The sequence below is a fragment of the Myxocyprinus asiaticus genome, chromosome 24 (genome assembly GCF_019703515.2).
Source record: "Myxocyprinus asiaticus isolate MX2 ecotype Aquarium Trade chromosome 24, UBuf_Myxa_2, whole genome shotgun sequence".
Taxonomy (NCBI): Eukaryota; Metazoa; Chordata; class Actinopteri; order Cypriniformes; family Catostomidae; genus Myxocyprinus; species Myxocyprinus asiaticus.
Window position 1 is genome coordinate 11,448,309 of NC_059367.1, and position 26,482 is coordinate 11,474,790.

The 26,482-nt window shown below is 35.6% G+C and overlaps 1 protein-coding gene across 1 annotated transcript in view; it reads left to right on the plus strand.

Moving 5' to 3' along the window:
• Window positions 1-9,259: 9,259 nt before the first annotated feature.
• Window positions 9,260-26,482, plus strand: part of si:dkey-21p1.3 (collagen alpha-1(I) chain) — a 34,054-nt gene continuing 16,831 nt past the window's right edge. The window contains exons 1-30 of the mRNA XM_051654079.1: window positions 9,260-9,710; window positions 10,592-10,662; window positions 12,202-12,255; window positions 12,368-12,487; window positions 12,741-12,779; window positions 13,014-13,067; window positions 14,119-14,172; window positions 16,456-16,563; window positions 16,699-16,752; window positions 16,936-16,989; window positions 17,078-17,122; window positions 17,330-17,383; window positions 17,480-17,524; window positions 17,609-17,662; window positions 18,131-18,175; window positions 18,374-18,427; window positions 18,551-18,595; window positions 22,205-22,258; window positions 22,402-22,446; window positions 22,632-22,685; window positions 23,191-23,298; window positions 23,388-23,441; window positions 23,707-23,760; window positions 23,869-23,913; window positions 24,167-24,220; window positions 24,445-24,489; window positions 25,601-25,654; window positions 25,740-25,793; window positions 26,150-26,203; window positions 26,387-26,440. Coding sequence (XP_051510039.1) covers window positions 9,350-9,710; window positions 10,592-10,662; window positions 12,202-12,255; window positions 12,368-12,487; window positions 12,741-12,779; window positions 13,014-13,067; window positions 14,119-14,172; window positions 16,456-16,563; window positions 16,699-16,752; window positions 16,936-16,989; window positions 17,078-17,122; window positions 17,330-17,383; window positions 17,480-17,524; window positions 17,609-17,662; window positions 18,131-18,175; window positions 18,374-18,427; window positions 18,551-18,595; window positions 22,205-22,258; window positions 22,402-22,446; window positions 22,632-22,685; window positions 23,191-23,298; window positions 23,388-23,441; window positions 23,707-23,760; window positions 23,869-23,913; window positions 24,167-24,220; window positions 24,445-24,489; window positions 25,601-25,654; window positions 25,740-25,793; window positions 26,150-26,203; window positions 26,387-26,440 — 2,040 coding nt within the window. The 5' untranslated portion in view covers window positions 9,260-9,349. The remainder of the gene's footprint in view (window positions 9,711-10,591; window positions 10,663-12,201; window positions 12,256-12,367; window positions 12,488-12,740; window positions 12,780-13,013; window positions 13,068-14,118; window positions 14,173-16,455; window positions 16,564-16,698; window positions 16,753-16,935; window positions 16,990-17,077; window positions 17,123-17,329; window positions 17,384-17,479; window positions 17,525-17,608; window positions 17,663-18,130; window positions 18,176-18,373; window positions 18,428-18,550; window positions 18,596-22,204; window positions 22,259-22,401; window positions 22,447-22,631; window positions 22,686-23,190; window positions 23,299-23,387; window positions 23,442-23,706; window positions 23,761-23,868; window positions 23,914-24,166; window positions 24,221-24,444; window positions 24,490-25,600; window positions 25,655-25,739; window positions 25,794-26,149; window positions 26,204-26,386; window positions 26,441-26,482) is intronic.

A 26,482-nucleotide genomic window follows, 5' to 3' on the forward strand; every position in this document is an offset into this window, starting at 1 on the left:
GATGTGACATCAGTTTTATTTTTTATTTATTTTTTTATTTTTTTGAGAGCAGTAGTTCTCAACTGGTTACTTTACATTAAACATTGACTGATGACCCAACACAGTTCCAGAATTGTTTATCATACACAATTAAACAAAAATGTCCTTTAAATCAAACATGAATTTATTTAGTTTCATGCTCTCATCAGTAATTAATAAGTAATTCAATAATGAATCAATAATTCAACATTTAAAAGTTGATTTTAAAAGCCTATTTGTTATGCTATCTTAACTGTGGACATTTATAAGATTGGTGGCATTGTATTATTTACTTTCATTTGGAAATATTTTTCCGTAATGTCTGTGACCCTTTTAGAACAGACTTGGGATCCATTTTTGGGTCGTGACCCACTAGTTTAGAATCACTGCTTTAAAGTTGTTTGCCTTTGCATGTAAAAGTGTTTTTCTTTTTTTCCATGCTACAAATGACAAAAACAAGTCAGGAATGGCAGAAGTCTATAACAAAAACATTTTGGCAGATTACATTGTGTGTACTTAGTCAAAATCTCAAATATTAATTACAGACAACATCTTTCATCTCTCTCCCACTCTTTGAACCTCCCTTAATCTTAGGTCATGTGGGAGGTGTTTAAGAATAATCCAAATGCCCCCTCTAATCCAGGGTCACAAAAAGTGTCTCTGGCAAGCCTTTTTCACTTTTTTGTGATGCAAGCAAGACTCTCCTTTGCAATACAAAGCATTGGATATTTGGCTTAAGGGAAAGTTAACAGGTGTTGGGAATATGTGGCGTGTGTGTTGGCTTGCTGTGATTCTCTTGTCACTGTGGTGGGATCTACACTTGTACAAAGCTGTGCTCATAGAGAAAGTGTCTATGGCACAGCCCACCTCTGGCCACTCTCCAGGTACAGTTCTGTTTTATTGCCGTCCAGGGGTCTAAAACTGACCATACAGTTCCTCATTCTGAAGTGCTTAAGTCTCAATGAAACCATGCTGGACTCTGACACTCTACTTAAACTTCTCTGCTGTGTAGTAAGTTTCTATTCTTATCCTTATATACAACAAATGCTTGAAAGCAAATTTACATTTATATGTATTTATGTGGAAGACACTTTTTTTTTTATCTGAAGCAAAAGTGTGTATTCAAGCAATTCATTGTATCACTATGTGTGTTTCCTGGGAATTAAACCCATGACCTTGTGTTTGCTAGCACCATGCTCTAGTCTACAGTAACAAAATCTATATTTATTTTACATCTATGCATTTGTCAGATGCTTTTTATCCAAAGCATTTAATCTTATAATAGTTCATTAAAGGTACATATTTTATCAATTTAGGTGTTCCCGGAAATCAAACCCACGTCTTTGGTATTGTTAGGATCATACTTTACCAGATGAGCTACCAGAATATGAACATGTAAATGAACACTTACACTCAAAAAAAATATTTTAGCCTATTTTTAAGATTAACACATTAAAATTTCATAACAAAATTCCATCAAATTGAATTTGTAATGTTTAAATAAATTAATAAAACATTATTTTATTTTATTAAAGATTACTAAATTCACTTTGAATTTTGTTATGAAACTAAAATGCATATATCTTTAAAACAAATTGAGTGTGCGATTAAAGGTCTTGGATGGGATACCCTGAAAACTTTGCCTGTTATACTAAATTGTAACAATACATTTAACATATGTTATTTTCTGTTTTATTCTGAGTATAGTGTAAAATTGAGATTTAGACTGAATCGCGAACTGATTCAGATTCGATTAGATTTTTTGTCAAGAACCGAGTAAATCTGACATTGCTAGTTCTGATTCTCAACAGCGGACAGAAAATACGGGACACACGACATGATTGCTCAAATATTGTTGCCAAAAATGTTTCTCAGGTCGGTACCCAACAAACACAGAATGTTCCCCTAATGTTAGCATTTGGTTCCCATTTGGTAAATTTTTTTGGGAACCAGTTCCTAATGTTCTAGAAATGTTCTCATCAGGTTCTATTGTTTTGTAACCATAAACTAACATTCCAATAAAACTGCAAAGAGGTTTTTGTTTGACAACCTAATAAGAACCTATACAGAACGTTCTCTAATGGTAATTTTTAGGTTTTGTTTTTATAGCCATAAACTAACCTTCCTAGAACGTTGCAGGGCAATTTTTTTTTTTTTTTTTTTTTTTGACAACCTAACAAGAACTTATACAGAAGGTTATCAGATGGTTATTTTTAGGTTCTATTTTTATGACTATAAACTATCCTTCCCAGAATGTTGCAGAGAGGTTTTTTGTGTGACAACCTAATAAGAACCCCAGAACGTTATCTAAAGGTTATTTTTAGGTTTTATTTTTATAACCATAAACTAACCTTCACAGAACGTTGCAGGGAGGTTTTTTTGTGACCACTTAAAAATAATTTACAGAATGTTCTCTAATGGCTAATTTTAGGTTTTATTTTTATGACCACTCTATTCATTAAACTTTAATGTTTGTGCATCTTATTTGGAGACTTCTTTTATAAATAACTTCCATTATATAAGTTTGACTTGTAATGTATTGTATGTTACAAGTTTATGTTATGTCTGTTTATAAGAAGATATTGCTTTTGTAACTTTGCTTAAAGCAGGCAAAGGCCACTTATATTATGATCACGTCATAAAGTCTTTTGAATGTTTACACTATACATCACTTATCCAGTTAACTTTATTAGCTTCTGCTGCATTCAAATTGGATGTTGCTTGTGTTCAGGTTTGGGAGGGTTACTTTTGAAATGTATTCCACTACAGATTACAGAATACATGCTGTAAAATGTCATTTGTAAAGTATTCTGTTAGATTACTCAAGGTCAGTAACGTATTCTAAATACTTTGGATTACTTCTTCAGCACTGGTAGATTTTTTCGCTTGTTTTGACTATAAAAACTCTGCCAGTACAGTAAGACAAAATACACGTTAAAAATACATTCTCTGAAAAACCTAAATATCTTATGCAGTGATGTTTCTAAAACAAGATAAATCAAATTGATCTTGTTTTAAGGATTTTTTGATATTTTTACAGTAAAACAATACAAAAATTATCATCAAGAATATGATTTTTGCCCTAATATCAAAGGTCTTACTAGAAAAAAAAAATTATGATCCAACGTGAATTTTCTTGATAAAAAAAAAATATGATCGTGCCTGGTAACACATGCATGTTAAATGGCTAGAAATAGCATTTTAGCTTAGCGTAAAGCTGACAATTTACACAGGATTATTTCTATTTCTTCTGCTCCAAACTTACTTCAAACTTACTTCTCTGTCTGCTCGTATGAATGTAACACATCATAAGAAAGTGTTTCACTGCTGTTCAAATGCACTTTGGATCGCATTATTTATATGTATAAATGTTTTCCATCTGAAAGGACTAAATATTAAATGAAACAAATGACAATAAAATGCAAAGTAATCTCTTCAGTAATCAAAATACTTTTTGAATGTAACTGTATTCTAATTACCAATGATTTAAATTGTAACTGTATTGGAATACAGTTACTTATATTTTGTATTTTAAATACATATTCCCGTTACATGTATTCCGTTACTCCCCAACACTGCTTGTGTTATAATGCATTATACTCTAAAGTATAACTATGAATAGGGGAAGTCTTATAATGTTTTATAATTTTAGTTATAATTGAAGTTATAACTTATTATAAGGTGTATTATGAGACATTATGAATGCAGTATAATGCATTATAAATATGGGCTTCATAGAAAGTGTTCCCAAAGTTATTACTGAGAATACAGTGACCAAGTTGTCGCTTTTTGTGAGAACATAGATGGCTGCACTGTGTAACTGTTGCCCCTGACAACCACTGTTGACATAATCACAGTTCAAGTTCAATGTCGGCAAGAGCGTTAGCACCAAACAGCTAGTTTTCTTTGCAATGCAAACAAGCCGGCACCGTTGTAGCCTCGACAACAACACAGGCTCTATTAAATGAAAGTGAAGCTCAGAGCGCTGTGGAGCCCAAATGAGAAAAGCAAACACAGGCTATTACGCAGTCATTGGCTAAGGTTTACATTTAGCTCAACGAGCACATGATAAAAATGACTGGGATTATTGTGGCTGCTTTACCAGAAATTACGAAGCAGTGATGTTTTTCCATGCTGCGTGTCTGACTTGAGCCTTCATCTATTTAAATGCTCCACTTTTGGACTACAGAACCAGTAGGCTACCAGCTTATCCAATCAATAAACTAGGGACTTTTTTCGACGTTGAATCACCATTGATTTATTGTGTTGACATGTAATCACAACTAATTTCATGGTTTCAACCATGTAATGACATTCATTTAATAACTCAAACAGCCAATCAGTAAAAGTGTAAAGTATATGTCACAAATAGATAATGTATTTATAGCCCAAATGTTTAAGGAGGCAGGGAACATCAATACATTATTATGACATAAGGGCTTTCATAACAAGGTCATGAGACATTGTCATGGCAACTGTGGAAAAGTCTCACTCACAGTGTATCATTGCTGATAAATCAATGAAAGCTCAATGACAAATAATAATTGATTTATTTTTATTTCAGAGTCTTCAGACTACTGTATGTTTTTTGCCATATTATCATATTAATAGGCCTTATTCATGAAACATGAGCATTGTGTATAAATCGTTAGTTAAACGATTCCAACATAAATTGTGTCAATTCAGTGGGACAATTTACATGAGAATGCATTTTAACACATATTTGTTCTGTTCATGTTTCACGAATGTGGCCCAATGTGTTTTCACTATGGGTTTTCAGTCCCTGATATAAGAAGAACTTAAAGGTGCACTCAGTAACTTTTGCCTTTGTGTCATCTTGGACACCTAGCGGCTAGGATGCAGCATCATTTAAAATCAATAGTTTTCAGTTTCAGATGCCATAGAAATTAACTATTCACAGTCAGCCATGATTATTTTAATCAATGAGTGAAAGTGTCAAATAACAGGATGGTTACTGAGATTAAGCGAGTAGTATTCGGCTGGTCATGTGATTCTAACATGGCAGCCCCCATGTGTGGATCCTCTCCATGTAGAATAAAACAGCTTTTATAAGGTTACTGATATGACTGGAATCTTCATTTTAATGTGAGTGTTCATGATTTCCTACATATATTACAAAATTACAAATGACTGAGTGCACCTTTAAAAACCTCAAGTGTAATTAAAGTTGTTTTTAGATTAACTTTATCACTGTTTATTGGTGTGTTGCAAAGCGTACCAAATGTTTCCCATGTCCTATTGAACCCATGACCTTGGCATTGCAAGTACCATTCTCTACCAGTTAAGCAGTTAGCAGGCAGTGATTTTCATTGTGAGGTTAGGGTCTGGGTAATCTATTTTTTGAGTTGTCTTGTAATAATCAGCTTGTAATAATCAGCACCATCTCTGTTTGCTCTCTATTTATGGTCAAGCATAGCCACTAATTTACAGTTATTTTTGTATCCAGTAGTCACCATTTATTTGGATTTATAGGCAGTCACAGTCAGTTGTAAATGTCAGGGGGTTTGTATTGCTACAGTTAATGGAGTTGCTTTCAGTGTTTGTAGGTTTTATTGTCTATATGTCTCATCAGACATATTTTGTTTTGTATACATCTTGGGAACTTGTCATGTTTCCCAAGTGGGTGTGCAAATTAGTTTTCAGAGACAAAATCAAACTCACTCGATATTTACTTTGCTGTTGCTAGTACCTATTGATGCCACAGGGTTGATACATGCTTATGGGTAGCATTCAGGGTGGAAAATTAACTTTTTGCCACAGTTGCTGGTGGTGAATTCCCAATCTCACTGGCAACCTACCTTTTTTAATTTCAAATATGTATGGAATATCAGAGACATCTTACAGATCACCTGCCACTGTGGCTGCATGGCAAATAAGCAAAATGATTTGTCTTAGCACATAAATCCCCTGCATGTGGCTGGTGGCAGGTGTTCATTACAAACCCTTGTAACATCCTGTTAAGATGTGTACTGTCTGCTAAATACGTCTTTGATGCAGGATTCTGAGGCATTTGATCGTCTGATATCTTTCTGGATATCTTAACATGTTGAATTCTGGTAATATTTAACAATAAGAGTGTATATGTTAACACGTTAACGGCATTAGTTAACATGAACAAACAATGAACCCAAAGGTCTACTTTTATAGCATTTACTAATCTTGGTTAATGTTAATTTCAACATATATTAATGCATTCTTAAAATAAAATTTATATATTTTAAAATGTATAGATTAATTATGAACTAACATTAACTAAGAATGAACAATTTTATCTTCATAAAGTAATATTAACAGAGATTATTAAATGCTGTAAAACAATATTGTTCGTTGTTAGTTTATGATACCTAATACTGTACTTTTTCTAATGTTAACTAATAGAACCTTACTGTAAAGTGTTATCGGAATTCTTATTTTTTTTATCTTTTCCATCACCGCTCAAAAGTCATTATCTGGGGGCCTGGTTAGCTCAGCGATTAAAGACACTGACTACCACCCCTGGAGTCGCGAGTTCAAATCCAGGGCATGCTGAGTGACTCCAGCCAGGTCTCCTAAGCAACCAAATTGGCCCGGTTGCTAGGGAGGGTAGAGTCACATGGGGTAACTTCCTCATGGTCGCTACAATGTGGTTCTCGCTCTTGGTGGGGCCCGTGGTGAGTTGTGCGTGAATGCCGCGGAGAATAGTGTGAAGCCGCCACACGCGCTATGTCTCAACGGTAATGCGCTCGACAAGCCACGTGATAAGATGCGCGGATTGACGGTCTCAGACGTGGAGGCAACTGAGATTCGTCCTCCGCCACCCAGATTTAGGGAGTCACTACGCCACCACGAGGACTTAGAGTGCATTGGGAATTGGGCATTCCAAATTGGGGAGAAAATGGGAGAAATTTTGTTTTTTATAATATATATATATATAAGTCATTATCTGTAGACTGGACATTGTTGTTTACCTTAACAGGGTATCATGCAGCAAATGACTTTGGGTGACCCTACAGTTGCTGGTTGCAACTGTCAGAAACACAAATCTCATTGTGTCCAAGAGTCAACAAAACAGGTAAATAAGATTTACAGTATCTAATTTTTTCCCCCTCCAATAATATAACCCAAGCCAATCCTAAAGTATAAACCACCAAATAATTTGGTGCAAATTATATATCCATCTGTAAAAAAAAAATAAAAAATAAAAAAATCACATTTATCTTGTTCATTTGGCAGTTCCAAAAGTTCTATATTAATTTCGTTTTTTTACCAAGTTATGTAAAAAAAAAAAAAAAAAAAAAGGTTAGTTGTGTAAAGATGTCTTATCAGATGGAGCATTTTTTTTAAAATCCTTTTATAGACATTAATAATGATACACTTCAAATTTTCCATGCTTACAAAAACAGAATACAGCCAAATGTTAGGAATGTTAATGTGCTTAATTTAAAGCCATGCAGCCTATGCTGAGGCTTTTTTGTGTGATTTTCTATAGCTTCATTTGCAAAGGTAAAAGTGACCAATTGCAGGTCATCTAATTTTTTTCTGCACTATCAGTTAATTGCCATGAAAATTCTTTGTCCTTGATATGCAAAGATTTAATTGATATAATAAATTGTAATTTATTCTCTTCAAATCACGAGAAGCAGAACTGTTAGGCTCTAAATGTTTGACTGGGCTGTAGGTTACGTATTTCCCTGTTATAAAGATCTAAGGGCAATGAACCAGTCCACATCAGTGTGCTAACTATATGAGCGGATAAAAGACTCAATTTACTTTGGACACAAAAGTGTGACTCAAGAGGCACAGCCACTCTTTGTTTGTGTCTGATCGCTGCTGTCTGGAATTCTCTACAGATTTGCTTTTAAAATCAAGCTAGACATAACAGTTGATTTCAGGATTTGTACACAATCTGCAATGGGGTCCAAAAGTCTGATATTTTACTGAAAATGCAATTTGCTAATTTACTTGTTTTTTAATTATTATTATTATTATTATTATTATTATTATTATTATTATTATTATATTTTAAATTATATTACTAGCATAAAAAATAGGGAAAAGTTGAAATAGTAATATTATTATTAATAACAAAATTCATAATAAAAAAACTCAAGCTGACATGGACTCCACAAGTTTGTGCAAAAACCTGATGCATCCAGCATGATTTGAGAATGATCCAAAGAGCATCTTGTGTGCTTCAATGGAAGCAAAGAAATCTGAACATTTGTACTAAGGAATTAAGATGGTCAATGTCACCAATTTGCTTACATTTGGTCAGTGACCTTGAAAAGGTGTAAAATCATAAGTAGTTCTTCCTCATTTTACATTCTAACTTTTATTTGTTTAAAAATGTTCAGAATCCTAAAACTTTCTATTTATTTCCTGTTTCATATAAGAACATTTTAAATTTTCAATGTATTCTAAGACCTTTGGACCACACTGTATATTGTGAAACATAAACAATAGTTGTTAAAACCCATCATATTTTTCTTTCAAATCTTTTCCCAAGGAAGAACAAGTGGGGATGCCAGCAAATGTTCCCCTTTCCGACTTCACCTCTATTGCCATGGTGGAAATGGAGGAGAACAATAAAAAAGTGGATACTGACACAATGGGGAACAATGATGAATGCCTGCACATGATGTCATTTCCTTTGTCACCTGTTGATTTAAGTGAGTCAAGGACATTTTCAGAAACAGACACACAGTCACAGAGGGACCTCACAGGAATAGGGATGTCATCAGACCCTGATCAGACAAAAGAACAGATTTTACCTGAAAAAGACAGAACTCTAGCAGGTGGGATGGAAACACCGATGTGTCTTGCTGATGCCACATATGAAACAACATCTGATTGGACAGATACCTCAGGTATTACCCCAGAGAAGTCAGGTGAAGGTAGGATTACAAAGAAAGAGATAATTTCTTCTTCCCTCAAAGCCCAGCCCACCAAAACAACTCAATCATTTGTTTTTCCAGAAACCACAGGCATACTTGACCCAGGACATAAAACTGAACCTGTTATGAGTGTTAGAAGTATTGACTCTGAAGCTGAAGTGTCTTTCAAAATGAGCACTAAGTTCAAGTCAGAGGCCACAGAGGTCAAACATCTAACTATGGAGGAACCATTGCCGACACCACAACAATCTGTCTCAACTTTAAAGAACAGTTCTGAGTTTACAGTTTCAATGACATCAGAGCAAGGGGAAATATCAGACACAGATGTCCATTCAACTGATATTTTAGATACAACTAATGGTGTTTTACAAAAACAGTCTGTTAAGGATTCAATCACAGTACCAGAAGTTGCACCTCGGAACCTGACAACCGTAACCATGGAAACCAGCACTGGCAGCACCTCAGATGATAAGGAAAAGTCACAGGAGAAGAATGCAGAAATCATAGTGACTCGTCGACCCACGAAACCGAGGAAAACGCGGCCAGTTGCAATTACTCAGCGAATGCCATTTCATCAAACTGAGAGTCCCAAAGCTGAAAGAGAGGAAGTTAGTACTAGACTGAGAAACATAGAGCAGGAAAATATTAACATAGATGAGAGTCCACAGGTTAGACAGGAGGGTTCCAGATATAGAAATGTTCCAGAACAAAAACCACCTGTGAAGGAAGAATCAGAGACTGATGTTTATGATTCAGGGGACACTGACGCCTCTCCAGAAAGTGCTACCACTGCACAAGGTACCACAATAGAGATCCACTGAAGTGTTTCAACTAAATAAAATAGACATCTTTTTATTTATTTTTTTATTGCCATTAAATGATTTTCAGCATTACATTTACATTACTTTTTCTTTTTCTTTTTCTTTTGATTTCTTTTATTTTATGGCCCTTTCTACATATATATTGTACTACATTTCATTCATTGCAGTAACATAAATAAATCAATAATCTATGCTACAATGGGTTTACCGGGTTGACGTTTTAGCCTAAATTAAGTTATCACTCAGTAGGGGTAGTCAATTTGAGACCAAATGTTGGGTGTAAATTAATGATAAATGTTTGTTTCCTATATATTAAATATATTTGTTCAATCATTTTCTCTCATAGTAACAAAATCTACCCATGTCATGCTTTGTTATTTTTATGTTATGTAATAGTTTATCTAACATAGCTAATAGTTTTCACATCAAAACAGATGAGATTTTTCCCCTATAGTCAGTGTACCCTATTTGTGGAAAGTTCCTTAAATTTATTTTTTCATGTCTAACAAAGTGAAAAAACTGCATTATTATTTACTCCCCTGTTGCTTCCCTGCAATGAATATTTTACCACATAATATTTTTAGCATACATGATTTTGCCTTTTTATTTTATTTTATACAGTATATATATATATATATACATATGTATATATATATATATATATATATATATATATATATATATTATTATTATTATTATTATTATTATTATTTTGTGCTGAGACATAATTATTATACAGTTATATTGTGGTGAGACATAATTTCCTTCAAAAGTTTATAAAACAGACAATGCTTCTCTATTAAGAAATGCAGAAAAATGCTGTACAAATAACTGAACTGTAAATGTATGTATTTTCAGCTAGTCAGATGCACAGAAACATACACAGAGAAGGAGATCTAGTACACAGACCAGGTTTCAGAGGGCCAAGGGTGAGAAATACATTTATCACACTTAAGATGTCTGATAATTTATGATTATTTCATGATCTTTGCATGAATATTTGTCAATAATAGGCTTTACTTGCAAATGGTAATGATACTGTGTGTTGTTTACATACTGGTTTCTGATGTGTTTTTTTTTTTAAGTCTCTATTAGAGACTTTAGCTCCAAAAGTCTGGGGATATTGTTGATATAGTGTAGTTTACAGCAAGATATTTTTTGAGGAAATGCTTATTGAAGATAACCACTTCAGCAAATGGTGTACCAATTATCTGCTAAATATTTTTTGGCATTACATTATTTTTTCAAGCTCTTCTCTATTATTTTAGATTTTAGACACTAAAATCTCAAATAATAGAGAAGAGCTTGAAAAAATCTATTGTCTCAAAATGTGATATTTGAGGGTATCTCCGTAGATACTAATTTATTATGCAACATTTTGAAAATTATGTAAAATGGAACATTTGCAGTGCAGAAAGAGAAACAGTTTAGGAAAGTGATGTGGTGGTTTCTGATTATATTTAGGGTTTTTGGGGGAGGAAACCAGAAAGGAGGCCATGAACCCCTTTGTACCCCACTAATATAATGATAACTTCACATATTAGTTCCTGTTTTAAATTATAGAGAAATGCAGCATAATATTCACATGGCAACATTTAAGAGAAGGATATTAAAGAGTCCTTAAATCTCTTTCATACATGAAGAATTCTGTCATATCTTACTTAACCTTGAATACAGTACACTAAAACAGAAAGTTGGTTGTTTTACAAATCATCATCTCCTTGGCTCACTCAGTCTAATGCTATGATTCTCACCCACATGGTCATTTCGGGCCCATTGCATTCAGAGCCTATATAGGAAATTGAGTTTGCTGAGAGATTATTCAATTAAGTGTGGAGTAGAGGAGAGGGAGTGTCATTTACCTCTACTGAATAGAGCTCATGAACAAGAACTGACTCACTGAATGACATTGAGAGTGAAATATTATCCTGAATAGAGGAAAAGGATTACAGGAATTATTTAATAAAGCAAGAGCTTTTCTCTGTGATAGAGGCAGAGAAAGAGAGATAGAGAATGGATAGTACAGACACTACATGTACCACTTTTGTTTCATTTTATTGCATTAATTATACTTTCTAGTGCATTAGCTTGTTTATTTCATATGCCCGTATTATGTAAACTCTTGAATGCTTTGGCAGAGAGAGAGAGAGAGAGAGAGAGAGAGAGAGAGAGTGAGAGAGAGAGAGAGAGAGAGAGAGAGAGAGAGAGAGAGAGAGAGAGAGAGAGAGAGAGAGAGAGAGAGAATCCTTTATAAGATGAGTCTATAAAGACAATTAGCTGTGCACTTACGCCCTCCAGTGGTTGAAGTGTGTCCATGCAATACTGTGGTCTTTGCAGAAACTCTGAATATTTACGCAGCTCTGAAAATGTTCTGTTCTGCTTCAGATCTCAAATCTCATTCTCAAGCTGAAATATATAAACAAACATTTTTATTTTATTTTATATAGTAACACATTGACTCTTTTTAGGGGTATCCAGGCCCACCTGGGTTGCCAGGTCACCTAGGTGAAAAAGGAGACAAAGTATGCAATATCCATAATTATGATCACACTTTTATTTTGCAAATCATTTACATAACCTTTCAATGAGTTCAGTTATTGCAAGTGTTTTAATGGGTGTTTGGGTGTCACACAGGGCTATGCAGGGGTGATGGGCCGGACGGGCCGTACAGGGTACAGAGGACCGATCGGACCGCCCGGTATGCCTGCTATCGTAGTGTGGAAAACATCAGAAGAGGAATGGCAAGCTTTCAAGGTGCATTATTACTGGTCATACTTTGTTTTCACTGCATATTTTATATCATTTTATATAGTTTAATAGCTCTTTCAGCCATTTTGTTGAAACAAATATGTAATTTTATACCAAATGAAGACTTATATTAACACTTAAAGAAATTTGAATGTTCTGTCTATAACTGGCAATTCAGTGGTGCCTACATGCCTAAGGCCTATGTAGAGTCCTGTGGTCACATATTGCAGCTTATTTGGACTTTTCACTTTCTTTGCAGCATAATAAAATCTACAAAAAACTAGTGTCATCATGGCCGGTGAGTTTACATTTACAGTACAGTCAATCATTCATTTTTTAATCTTACAAAAAGGGAAATTCAACAACAGAAGTGATTCATCCAAAGGAGATAGTAACTTGCGAAGTGTTGCAAGATAAAGTCGCACAATTGTTTAGAAAATTATAGGACCTTTACCTGTATTTGACCCCTACAAAATATCTGCTTGAGTTTCATAAGTATGTTGCATTAAAATTCATTTATCCTTTTTTATAGAGAGTGAAGGGGTTACCAGGGCCTTTGGGACCACCGGGAGATCCTGGACCACCTGTAAGTAATGACATTATTGATTCAATATGACAACACCAACCTGCATCATCCTCCATGTCTTTGTGCATGTCATTTTCACAGACAGTGAAGCCATATTGATGTAAGAGTGTTATGAAAGCAGTTTGTTGGGGAAACTACTCTGAAACTGTACATTTCTGAGTTACAAGCTACTCATAACATAAAGTAGCTAAACTACACTACAAGCTACAAACAAATTGCAACTACTGAACTTAAAAAAATAAAAAATAAAAAAAGAAGATGCGGTGACTTGCATCAGGGGCTCAAATAAACTGGTGAATAGTTTATTTAAATTGGTTCATTTACATACTATATACCGTCCAAAAGAACTGTTTCACTTCTCAATGCTACATATATGTGAATCAATTAATCGTTTATTTGAACTGGTTAATTTACATAAACCGTCCAAGCGAACCGATTCATGAAAATTAACTGGACTTCTAAACTCTACCTATAAGCGAATCGGTGAATAGTTTATTAGAATTGGTTAATTTACATGAACCATTCTAAAGAACTGATTCACTAAAATAAATCGGACTTCTCAAACCTACATATAAGCGAAGCACTGAATGGTTTATTTGAACAAGTTAATTTACATGAACTGTCCGAACGAACCGATTCATTAAAAATAATTGAATTTCTCAATGCTACATAAATTTAAATTGGGGAATCATTTATTTGAACTGTTTGATTTACATTTAATTTAACCAGTTTAAATAAACAGTTCTGTTAAATGAATAAATTAATTATTACATTATTATTCAAATGAATTGGATTCATTAAATTTTATTCAATTTATTCAAATGAATTCACATGAAGCAGCTGAAAGAACTTATTCACTAAAATGAATTGTACTTCTCAGTGCTAAATATAAGTGAATTGGTAAATCGTTTATTTATTTTAAACGGTTCATTTACATTAAATGTTAAGTTAGTAGTGTCACTATTTTTAGTTATTTACTTCCCAACCCTGTATTCTATGCTGTATGTTATAATTGGATATTTCATTAATTGGTTTATTTATCTATTTTTAGGGGCCTCCTGGAGTTCCAGGGAAACAGGGGAGGAAGGGAGAACGAGGGAAAATCGTAAGTATCTCTTTTTGTCCTCTGTTCTACATGACATCATCATAAAATGCTGTGTCACAGTTACATAGAGAAACATGATGTTTGGTTTTATACTGAGTGTGATTAAGCCATGTGGAGACGTGAGACTATCTAGAGAATTTGACAAACTCAGTGGGTCAACAAGCATGAAGTTAACAAGGGACACATTGTTCAGACTTCAGCTCGTTCAAAAGCAAAGCTGTACTATGTTGGCTGATGTGAACTCATGAGAGCAGTTTCATCTTTGTATGTCGAAGGGAAACGTGTGTGCCAGATCATATTTATCTGAACTGTTCACAGAGAGCTACAAGTTTTCATATATACACTGGCGGCCAAAAGTTTGGAATAATGTACAGATTTTGCTGATTCAGAAGGAAATTGGTACTTTAATTCACCAAAGTGGCATTCAACTGATCACAAAGTATAGTCAGGACATTACTGATGTAAAAAACAGCACCATCACTATTTGAAAAAATTCATTTTTGATTAAACCTAGACAGGCCCCATTTCCAGCAGCCATCACTCCAACACCTTATCCTTGAGTAATCATGCTAAATTCCTAATTTGGTACTAGAAAATCACTTGCCATTATATCAAACACAGTTAAAAGTTATTTGGTTCATTAAATGAAGCTTAACATTGTCTTTGTGTTTGTTTTTGAGTTGCCACAGTATGCAATAGACTGGCATATCTTAAGGTCAATATTAGGTCAAAAATGTCAACAAAGAAACAGCTTTCTCTAGAAACTCATTAGTCAATCATTGTTTTGAGGAATGAAGGCTATACAATGCTTGACATTCCCAAAAAACTGAAGATTTCATACAAAGGTGTACACCACAGTCTTCAAAGACAAAGGACAACTGGCTCTAACAAGGACAGAAAGAGAGATGGAAGGCCAGATGTACAACTAAACAAGAGGATAAGTACATCAGAGCTTCTAGTTTGAGAAATAGACACCTCACATGTCCTCAGCTGACAGCTTCATTGAATTCTACCCGCTCAACACCAGTTTCATGTACATCAGTAAAGAGAAGACTCAGGGGTGCAGGCCTTATGGGAAGAATTGCAAAGAAAAAGCCACTTATGAAACAGAAAAACAAAAAGAAAATGTTAGAGTGGGCAAAGAAACACAGACATTGGATAACAGATAATTGGAAAAGAGTGTTATGGATCTTAACCCCATTGAGATTTTGTGGGATCAGCTAGACTGTAAGGTGAGTGAGAAGTGCCCGATAAGACAGCCACATCTATGGCAAGTGCTACAGGAAGTGTGGGGTGAAATGTCACCTGAGTGTCTGGACAAACTGACAGCTAGAATGCCAAGGATCTGCAAAGCTTTCATTGCTGCACGTGGAGGATTTTTTTGATGAGAACTCTTTGAAGTTGTTTAAGAAGTTCTGAAAAAAAAAATTTCAAATTGTAATAGTAATTTTTCTCGTTATTAATGTCCTGACTATACATTATGATCAGCTGAATGCCACTTTGTTGAATTAAAGTACCAATTTCTTTCCACAAGAGCATATACAGTGTATATGTAAGCACAAATTATATTTGTCTAAAAAACTCATTTCAGTCTTTTAATAATAAGCCTGTAAATCAAATGGTTTTCAGGAAAAAAGACTGACATGGTTTTGTTTTGTTATCAGTCTCTAAAATCAGTTTTTAGACATGTCTCATAATGGTTTAGGTGAAATACTTGAATTAAGTTACAAGTTTTTAATTAAAGGAAACGTCCAAGTGAATAGAGCAATATTTAATCCTGTGTCTGCCAAAGCCTGACTGATAAATGTGGTTAATCTTTCTGATGGCTGAGTGAGTGTTATATCTCTCTGGTCTATGATAGCTCTGATTTATTAGTAAATTAGAGCGATCATGGAGTGAGAGGCAATTTCCGATGACTTTAAAGAAACCACTCGCTGACTGGCAGCGCGCTGACTGAAATGATCGTCAGCTCATAACACACAAAAATGGTCTTTGTCTTCACCTGCTGGCTAAAATATTTAATGTCACAGGGAAAAATGAAAAGACATATCTAGCTTTTTACACATCTGTGCTGCTCTCACACTTTATTTTAGAGTGCCACGAACACTCTAAGAAAGAGTGAAGCATCTGACTACTGCTGTTCTGAGACATAAGCACTCAAGGAACATCTCTCGTCCTACCAGATTCAAGGACCAGAACTATCTGTTGTATATTGATTAATGAATAATTATCGGGAAAATAATATCTAACTGTACCTTGTGTTCTGCACTTGCTTTGTACTAGGGGAGAATAGGACCTGATGGGATGCCAGGCCCACCTGGTAGACCAGGACAAGAAGGCACAACAGGCAAGGATGAAGAGATGGGCCCACCGGGGCCACCTGGGCAGGATGTAAGACTTACAGGAATCGAAATACTCCTGTTCAGTGTCTTCATAATTGTTTTTGGTTCATGTTTGCTTTGTGTAAAATACATTGTAAAAGTCAAATAATTGCATGCATATTTGTGCATATTTATTTTCTTATAGGGCCCAAAAGGCTATGAGGGAGAGAAGGGCAATAAAGGGGAGCTGGGTGAGTGGGTAAGAATGGCCAGGGTTTCTCTCTGGATAATGCTTCGTCTGACCCAATGCAGTCAGAGAACCATATTCAAGACCAAAACAAGAGTCTAGCACTGAGCACTTGCATGTTTATTGACATCATATAGAAATGGAACAAGTGATTGGTTCCCTCATGCACCAATTCAGTCCATGCTTTATTCTCAGGGTGACCTTGGAGAACCAGGGCCACAAGGAACCAAGGGAAGGAAAGGAGAGAAGGTAAGATGCCGTTTCTGCTTTCCAGACTTTCACTAGATGTTTGATATCACTGACTAGATGATTGTTTTTTTCCTCTATGTTTCTCAAGGGAAACAAGGGAGTGAAGGGCCAGGCCGGGGTAACAGGGTATATTGTGAGTAACTACATACTGCATTCTGTCAATGCCGATTTGACGTCGAGTATATTAAAAGACTTATCTTAAAAGACCTACTGTATATTAAAAGAAGATCCATCCATCCATCCATCCATCAATAAGAAGCTAAAATATACTAGCCAGTAGTAATAATAAAGAATAATTAGGTGTGTCAAAACTTACAAACAATATATTTTCCATACACAGGGGCCACCTGGACCCAGAGGGCCACGGGGATTCATTGGAGCAAATGGTCCATCTGTAAGTGCTAAGTCATCTTTATCAAACTCTAACATACAAAAATGATGAGCACACCTGTTGTTTATGTTGAATAATGAAAGCTGATCTCTGTGACAGGGAGAGCCAGGCGGACTTGGCTTTACTGGCTCACCAGGACCACCAGTATGTTACATACCTCAATCATTCCATGTCATCTTTCTCATTTTCTGACATGGTCATAATATAAACTTTGACCTCTCTTTACAGGGACATATGGGACCAAGAGGGATAAAGGGAGTTCCGGGTGTCAATGGACCACCTGTAAGATACTTTGAATACATTTATTGGTTTTTACAACCTTCAATGGTACTAATTCCCATAGTCACGGAAAGCCTGTAAATATAAAATAGTGATTTCCAGGCCTGGAAAAGACATGAAAATTAATAAAATCTTATACAGTCATGGAAAGAATAGCTTCGGGCAATAATTATGGGGCCTGTACACTTAGGGCATTGTGGTAATGATACGTAACATCATCACAGATAAATTCATTGTATTACGTGTTTGAATGGTTTGGTACATCTAAAAAGCTTTAACAACTTTTGACTGGCATGTCAATTCCTTCACTGAGCCACAGTCAAATCTCAAAACAGTTTTGTTTCATTTAAGACATTTGTACATTAATCTACTAAAACTATTAATTAAGAACTGGTACACTCAAATGTAAATCTACCCCAGCAAAATGTGTGGGGACTTTGAATTAAACATAATGCTGATTCTCTTTTATAGGGACAACTTGGTGAGATTGGGCCAAGGGGACCACCTGGAAAACCAGTAAGTGTAAATAACAAGTCTCTCTTTTTATTTGCAAAGGTTTTCTCCATGAATGAAAAATATAACAATTTGCTAAGGTAATAATAATATATAAACAGTCAAATGTACTGTAAAAAAAAACATATGACAAAAGCACAAGTAGAGAGTAAAAAAACTCATGTAGAAATGGGTAATACTAAATGTCATTATATTTTGCAGGGAGAGGAAGGGTCTGATGGCATTATTGGTTTTCCAGGAGTTCCAGGTCCACAGGTGCTGTGCATTTATCTTTGCCCATTGTTTTTTATTTTATTTTTATTTGTTTTATTTTTTTCTCATACAGTCACAACCACTGATTACCTTATTTATTTCACAGAAGTTTCATATTCTTTTTAGGGCAAACCAGGGGGAGATGGCCAACCGGGTCCTAAAGGAGACCCTGTATGTGCATTTAAACTTTTTTGTAAAACCTTACACTAGCCTACTTTCCATCCACTTTTCGAGGTATTTTGTTATCGACAAAATGAAAATGCGTAAAAACATTTTTTTGCGAAATTTGCCGTCTTCTGCCTGTTTCCATTCAAATGGCCTTTTATCGATAAAAATGGTGTGCGTGATGACGTCATGCCTAAAAAACCACTTTGTGGCATAAGTTTTGGTTTAGTGCAAAATAAATCTGCCCTTAAGCCGTTTCCATTCAGAAATGTGTGTTTATCGCTAATTCGCTTGCCAGATGTCCCTAATTTTTTCCTCCGAAGTCTTTGTAAAATGGGGAGAGTATTGAGACAATTCATTGAAATTAGCCAGCTTACTGTCATTTTAATTTCACAAATAAATGCAATCAGAAGATGAGGAATTGCAATCAAAAGGGAGCAGTTGCCCTTCTGATAGGACTGTAATATTGGTGCTGATGTTGCGCCTATCGCAGGTTGTCACCGGTTCTGACCCGAAAGCGAATCATCATGGCCCTGTTCAAGCTGGAAACCTGCACCAAGTAGTGGGGAAATTTTCAGTCTTAGTATAAGGACCATCCATCGACGTGTGTATGCGGTGTGCACAGCTATTAAAGAAAAATTGATGCGGTGTAATATCAGGGTTTACATTGATGCATTCCTGATATTCAGTAGGCTATTTTGAACAATCATCTAATCTAAAGCATTGCCATCACAGCTGCATTATGTCCCGTATATTTGTCCAGCAACTTTTAACGACCAACTGAACTTGATTATCATCTCAAATTAATTTTAGCATCATCATGCAATTAACATTTTCTGAAGAAGCTCAGCAAATGCGATCCGAGGTAAAGAGGTTTAGATTTCAAATATTTAAATGTTTTAAAAGGATCAAAACTTGTTTTCTGAAAGTGATCTCAGCATTGGACAAATAGTTCTGATAGTTTATAGTCTTGAAGTGTAGAAAATGTCATTCAGCCGACTTTCGTCTACAGAACAGGGTAAGGCTAATTTAAGTTTGTGTAAAGAAAAGGCATATATAGGTCTAAAAATATATCTTTTTTCCTTCGGCAATTTATTTTATTTAATACAGGGAATTTTGCCAGCATTTTTTCAAAAGTAAGCTAAACAATAATTTTATAAAATTGGGCTATATGTTGTGTTCCAAAAAAGTATTGTATATTTATTTTTTAATTTAAAACCTCTTTGTGCACAGAAATGATATATTTTTGTATTGTGGGCTAATTCCGTGACTGCTGTCTATTATTTTGGATGGTGTATAAAAGCAACTTTAATAAATAAATGGATGTATACCGCGATTAAATTAATCACAAACAGTGGCCATTCATTTGTTCTCCATGTACTTGTCAATGTGCATGTTTTGTTGTGAGATATTTGTATTGGCACTCCTGGAAGTGTCATGATTGCAGTGATCGGATCTTTATGCCGTTCAGATCAATCCATAATCACGTACAATAAATTGTCTTTCAAGGATCCTATACCTTCATCATGTCGTCATGATTAACACAGACTAACAACTGGGGCAAATTCTGTCATGTCTCACTACATTTTTGCGTTAATGCCAATTTTCTCGACAAAAAGTGTTTCCAAACCAGTTTATCGCGGCATTTGATGTATCGACATAGAGTTTATGCGCTAGAGTTAAAACGGAAAAATATTATGTCGACACTTGTGAAATTTTAGCGATAATTTGCGTTTCCATCAGCTTTATTTTGATGCGCTAAAACTTTTTTTTCGCAAAAAATCCTTGGATGGAAACGTAGTTACTGTGACCATATTTTATATTGCTTGCTCCTTTTGTTTCTTCTGGGTTTACCTGATGTTAAATGAATATTCCGGGTTTAATACAAGTTAAGCTCAATCAACAGCATTTGTGGCATAATGTTGATTACTACAAAAATAATAATAATAATAATAATAATAATAATAATAATAATTAAAAATAATAATAATAATAATAATAATAATACATTCGACTCGCCCATAATTTCTAAAAAAAAAAAAAAAAAGAATTGAAGTTGCAGTGAGGCTTTGACAAGGAGGAGGGCGAGGCCGGGAGGAGGAGCGGGGGAGGACCGGGCGACAGCGAGTCCAGGAGCCGGCGAGTAAGTTCTCCTCTCTCTCCTTTCTCTCTCTCTGTCGCTCCCCCTCCCTCTTTCCCTCTCCCCAAAAGGCGGGGAAGACCTGCCCGCAGGCACAGTCGGAAGGGCAACGCCCCCCCCCCCCCCCTCCAAGAAGGGAGGGGAGGGGAGGTCATGCCCAGGGTTTCCAGGCCTGAGTCCAGCGATGGAGGAGTGTGACGAGGAGGAGGGCGGGGTGGGGCCGTAAGGACACACAGCCTAGATCAGGCTAATCAGCTGGGAGGGGGATAAAGAGGAGCTGGAGGTGCCAGAGAGACACACGCGGGCATGTTGCATGTGTGTCTGCGTTTCTTTATGTTTGTTTTATGATGAGTTTTATCACTAAACTTTTTGTTGACTTTTTAGCCAGTTCCCGTCTCCTACTTGCCCATCCCTTACCCCATTACAGAGTCACTTATAATGGAAGTGAAAAGGAACATTATTTAGAGTGTTTATTGGCAGAAATGTAAATCTGTTAAAACTCACACATTATTTAAACTGTAAAGTTGTTTAAATTGTCATATTTACAGTCGTTTCTGAAGTTGTAATATTGGCTATAACTTCACACACAAAAATTTAGTAAGCAATTTATCTCATTAAAATCATGTTAATACACATATTGTTTACGTCTAGTGGCTATACTTTTTAAATAGTGAGTTTTTTTCATTTTTACGGATTGGCCCCATTAACTTCCATTGTAAGTGCCTAGCTGATTACGTTTACATGGACACCAGAAAGCAGATTATTGCGAGAAAGCATTGTTCCGTTTTACATGAACTGTGTAAGCAGTGTACTCTTTAATCCCATATACATGTGGCTTGTTCAGTAAGCAGCTTTCTCCACAGCAACGTATTTTCTCCACAACGCTTGTGTAAATAACAAACATGGCATCCCAGGAAGGCGTAGCGCTGCAATGGTGGGGTTTCACTTTTACGTAAAACTCATGCGCATATATGCAAATGTGAGGGACAGTCGATATTTTACATTAGTGTGTATAAATGGGTAAAGTTTATAGTGTATGTGCTTTTCCCGCTGTACTCCCAGAAATGTTGAATTCTTTCCAGTGTTTTGACTTTGTTGGGCTGCATTCTATGATGTTTGTTATTCAGTCTATTCACACACATGCGCACTCGTCAAACACTCATCAAAATGCTGTTTATGCGTTTACATGGATGCGTTCTCGAGGAGAAACCTGGGTGTGTTAAACCGCTTTTTTTTAATCCCTTTAAAACCGGTATTCTCAGAATGAGCTTACTGCAAAAACCCTTGAATAAACCCTTGTTTTCTTAAGTATATGTAAATGTGGTCAATGTAACCCAGATTTTTTTAAAGAAAAGGAAGTCAAAATACATTTTTGTGGTAATGAATTTCATTCCACAAATGCTGTCGATTGAGCTTAACTTGAACTGAACCTGGAACATTCCTTTAAGGCCTTTAGACATCTGTTATTCTAACAGGGAGATGCAGGAATTGAGGGAGTCATTGGAAATCCAGGACCACCAGGCATTAAAGTAAGCCTGCAGACCACTCTTTATGAAGATAAAGAGTATACATGTCTTCATACACCTTTGTTATTACTTTGATATTCCAGAATTTTTCTAGATTAATGCAGGTATATTATGTTTTCAAGCATAATGTAATATTCTTATTTTAGGGCACCAATGGAAAAGCAGGAAAAAATGGACCCTCAGGTGATCCAGTAAGATTACTTAAAACAGCTCCTTTATATTTAATATGAAAGATTGCTGAGAGAATGTTACCATATTAATTATGTATTTTCTTTTGTAGAGGCAGCTGGTAAAGAAATATATTACTTTCACTGTGTAGCTAGAGACACTTATATAACAGTTGGGATATGTCTGTTCGGTTGTCTGTAAACTGTAGGGTCTGAAAGCCCCGCGTGGAACGAAAGGTGATTCTGGACAAAAGGGAAATCGAGTGAGTTCTCCGAAATATTTACCAAAGCTATGGCCGAATAAACAACGTTATTAAAGGGATAGTTCACCCAAATGTGAAAATTATGTTATCGTTTATTCAACCTCATATCATTGCGAATGAAAATTCACCATTTGTGTTCTACAGTAGACATTTTGGTCTCCTCATCACACAAAGCTTTCGTATATTTTAAGGAAGACTTGAAAAGTAACAATAGTCAAATGGACCTCTTCTATGATACTTTTATGGAGCTTTTTTGTAATTTTGGAGCTTGACAGCCCCAGTGCTCATTCACTTTTATTATAAGGAATAGAGTGGCCAGGATATAGTTCAAGAATTCACCTCGTGTGTTCCACAGAAGAAAGAAAGTAATACGGATTTGGAATGACAAGAAGGTGAGTTAAAAATGAAAGCATTTTTCTTCTTTGGGTGAACTATTCCTTTAAGATGCAGATACAAATCGAAAGAGTGCATGTTAATTTGTTGTTGTGGGGTTTCTCTTTGTTAGGGTACTCCGGGGCTGCCAGGTAAACAAGGATTCGAAGGCAGAGGAGGGCAGTCTGGTGTACAGGGAGAGATTGGCCTTATCGGCCCTCCTGGTTTACCAGGACCCACGGTGAGCAATGATGACTTTTTAACTGGTTAAAAGATGGCTCAGTAAAAGTCAGTCTCTTTGTCATTATACATGTATTGCTTTTTGTTTAGGGCTTTGATGGACCTATTGGAGACCCAGGGAGACAGGGAAAAGATGGACTGAAGGTACAGTAAATCTCCACTTCTCTTCAAGTTCTACATTTTTTATAGACTTCAGGGGTTCCTAACTCTAGAATCCTATCTTATCTATCTTATCTATCTTATCCTATATTATTTGCTAGAATCTATTGGGATTTCAGTTAGGAACTTGAACTTGTCAGATCTTAGCTTAAGCCTTAAGTTTCTGTTACATGGCCTCAGTTCTTTATATGACTAAGGTAATGTGCTCTCCCATTCAAACAATGTTATCTTATATAAATGGCATCCTCAGGGAGACAGAGGTCCCCCTGGTATCCAAGGAGTTCCTGGGCCACGAGGTGACAAGGTGATTCATACTTACTCATCATGTCTTTTTAAGAGATGTCCTACATCAGATAAACTACCATATAGATAAACAATTGAAATAACAGCGCATATTATTTTTCTTCAAAAGGGTCGGATTGGTCGAAGTGGATTTGCTGGTTTTCCAGGACCTTTGGTAAGATAATTTCTTAAATATGGCTTAAGGCAACAATGGTGCCTGTACATTTAAGGCATTGTGGTAATGATACATAACATCCTCACATTTAGATTCACTGATGTGTTACGTATGTGTGAACGATTTGTTATATCTAAAAACAGAATAATAAGAAAATTAAGAGACACACATTGCACATTGACCCCTAATTAAATGCTGATCTTAAAGAGAAAGAGACTGTAAATATTCTAAATACTGCTTCTTGTTTTTATAGGGAGAGATGGGAAAATCAGGAGAGCCAGGACCTGAAGGAGAGCCTGGTATTAAGGTTCCCTTGTTCATCAAATCATTACTTTTTAAATGCCATTATATAAAATGTCTTTTAACAAGTCTCATTTCACGAATTTCACATCTTTAATGTTTTCCTCATTTCTTTGGTCGTAATTATTTCCATTACAACAGAAAATCCTATTCATTTCTTCAAAGAACAAAAGTGGACTAATTAACCCAATAAAGCAGGTTGTTGACATTTTTTATTTTTATATGTGACAGGGTAGACCAGGGGTCCCAGGAGGAACTGGATTTAAAGGTCAAAAGGTAGATGTACAATTTTCCTAATGATGGGTCAAATGCAGGTCATTCTTTAACACAGGGCTTTTCAACTTTATCAATAAATGGGCCAGATGGAAAAAATCTTCTGAAAAAGCTTCTATCTACAGATATTTTATTATAGTAGGACAATGATATTTGTTCATTATATAAATAAAATATCTGTTTTTATAGCTTTTATTTTTTTATCATTAGAAAATGTTCCACCTAGCAGGAAACTACAGGTAACTTGAGGGGGGAAGAAATGAACAAAGTCCATAACAAAGAGAGTAAATCAGACTAAAATGTTATTGAACAATAGCAGTAAAGTTTGATATAGATGCAATGATTTAAACTTTTGACTTTTCAAATCAAATGTTTTCTTGATCAAATTAATGAATAGAACTTTTCTGTCTTGTCAGACTCATGCTTGTCAGTCGTTCATGATTTTATTTCTCTAATCTTCACTTTTTGTCATAATGATGGATATTATTTGTAGGAAAACCTCTGAAAGCAAAAACGTGGCACTTCAGCATGAGACACTGTAAAAAAACCAAGATATGGCGCGACTTCCGTCTAGTGCAAGTTTACATAGGAAAACAATTGAAAAATGGTGCGAACAGACACAAAACATGTTCGGTGTGAACAGCCCTTAAGACAACTGACAACCTCATGGGGGCCACTGAAAATTTCAGATGGGACGGATTTAGCCCACGGGCCGCCAGTTAAATAGGCATGCTCTAGCATAACCATCCACTGCAACCTTTAAATAGCAAAGTGTTTGCCAAGCATTAAATGTTACAAAATACTTAGCATGATCTTGATTAACCGCAGCATAGCATAACCAGTGATTCTCAAACTTTTCAGGCAAATAACCAGCTTTTACCAAATCAGAACATCCCCTCAGTGTGTTAACTGATATCATTTACTTTGGTAGCCCTAAAATACTAAAATGTAAACAAAAATGAAAACTAAAACCCCTTTGCAGACCTGTGGAAGCACCCCATCAACACTGATTGAGAACTACTGGTATAGACTACCAGACTAACATGCATAATGTTATCATATTGACCATAGTCAAGTTTTTATGATTTGATTTTTATGTTTTATCTTCATTTAGGGACTAGAGGGCGTTTCAGGTAGTCAAGGACAGGACGGGATTCATGGTGCACCTGTAAGGGCCATGCATACACATTTTAATAAAGAATGTCATCATGTTAGTTTGCCTAATAAGACACTAATAGTAATATTTGTTACAGGGATCCATTGGATCACCAGGGTCAGATGGAGATGGAGGCCCTCAAGGACCCAGCGTAAGACCTCCTCTTTAAAAATATTAGGTTCTTCAGACCTCTTTACAAGAACATGGCAACAAAGTTTAAATTTGTGTGGTACATCAACTGTTTAAAGGGATAATTCTAGGAAAAATGAAAAATCTGTCATAATTTACTCACCCTCATGTTGTTCCAAATCCATATGACTTTCTCTCTTCTCTGGAACACGATTGGAGATGACAGCCTCAGTCACCATTTACTTTCATTGCATATTTTTCCACACAATAAAAACTGAACGGTGACCAAAGCATTCTTGCGAACGTTTCCTTTTGTCTTTAAGTCCTTTTAATTATCTATTTTATGCTCATTTTCTGCAATAATATATATCTATTCAGGGTTTACAGGGAAAGCCTGGTGCACCAGGAATCCAAGGCCCTGTTGGAATAAATGTGAGTTTTATTTTCCTTACATGATTGACAGTGTTTCCAAACCCTGCAGTCTCTTGGTTAGGCAATTCTCCATCTTGTGGTACAGTATATTTAGCTGTTAAAAATGTCAGAGTTTGCCAATTCTGACAGTACTGTCTAAGAATATGACCTGCAGCACAATGTTATAAAATAACTTTTTTAAAGGGGGAACCAGGCAGCCGAGGTCTCTCTGGCAAACCTGGAAATCCTGGCATCAGTGTAAGTAATGATATCATGATATTCCAACCACGTTTTTATTAG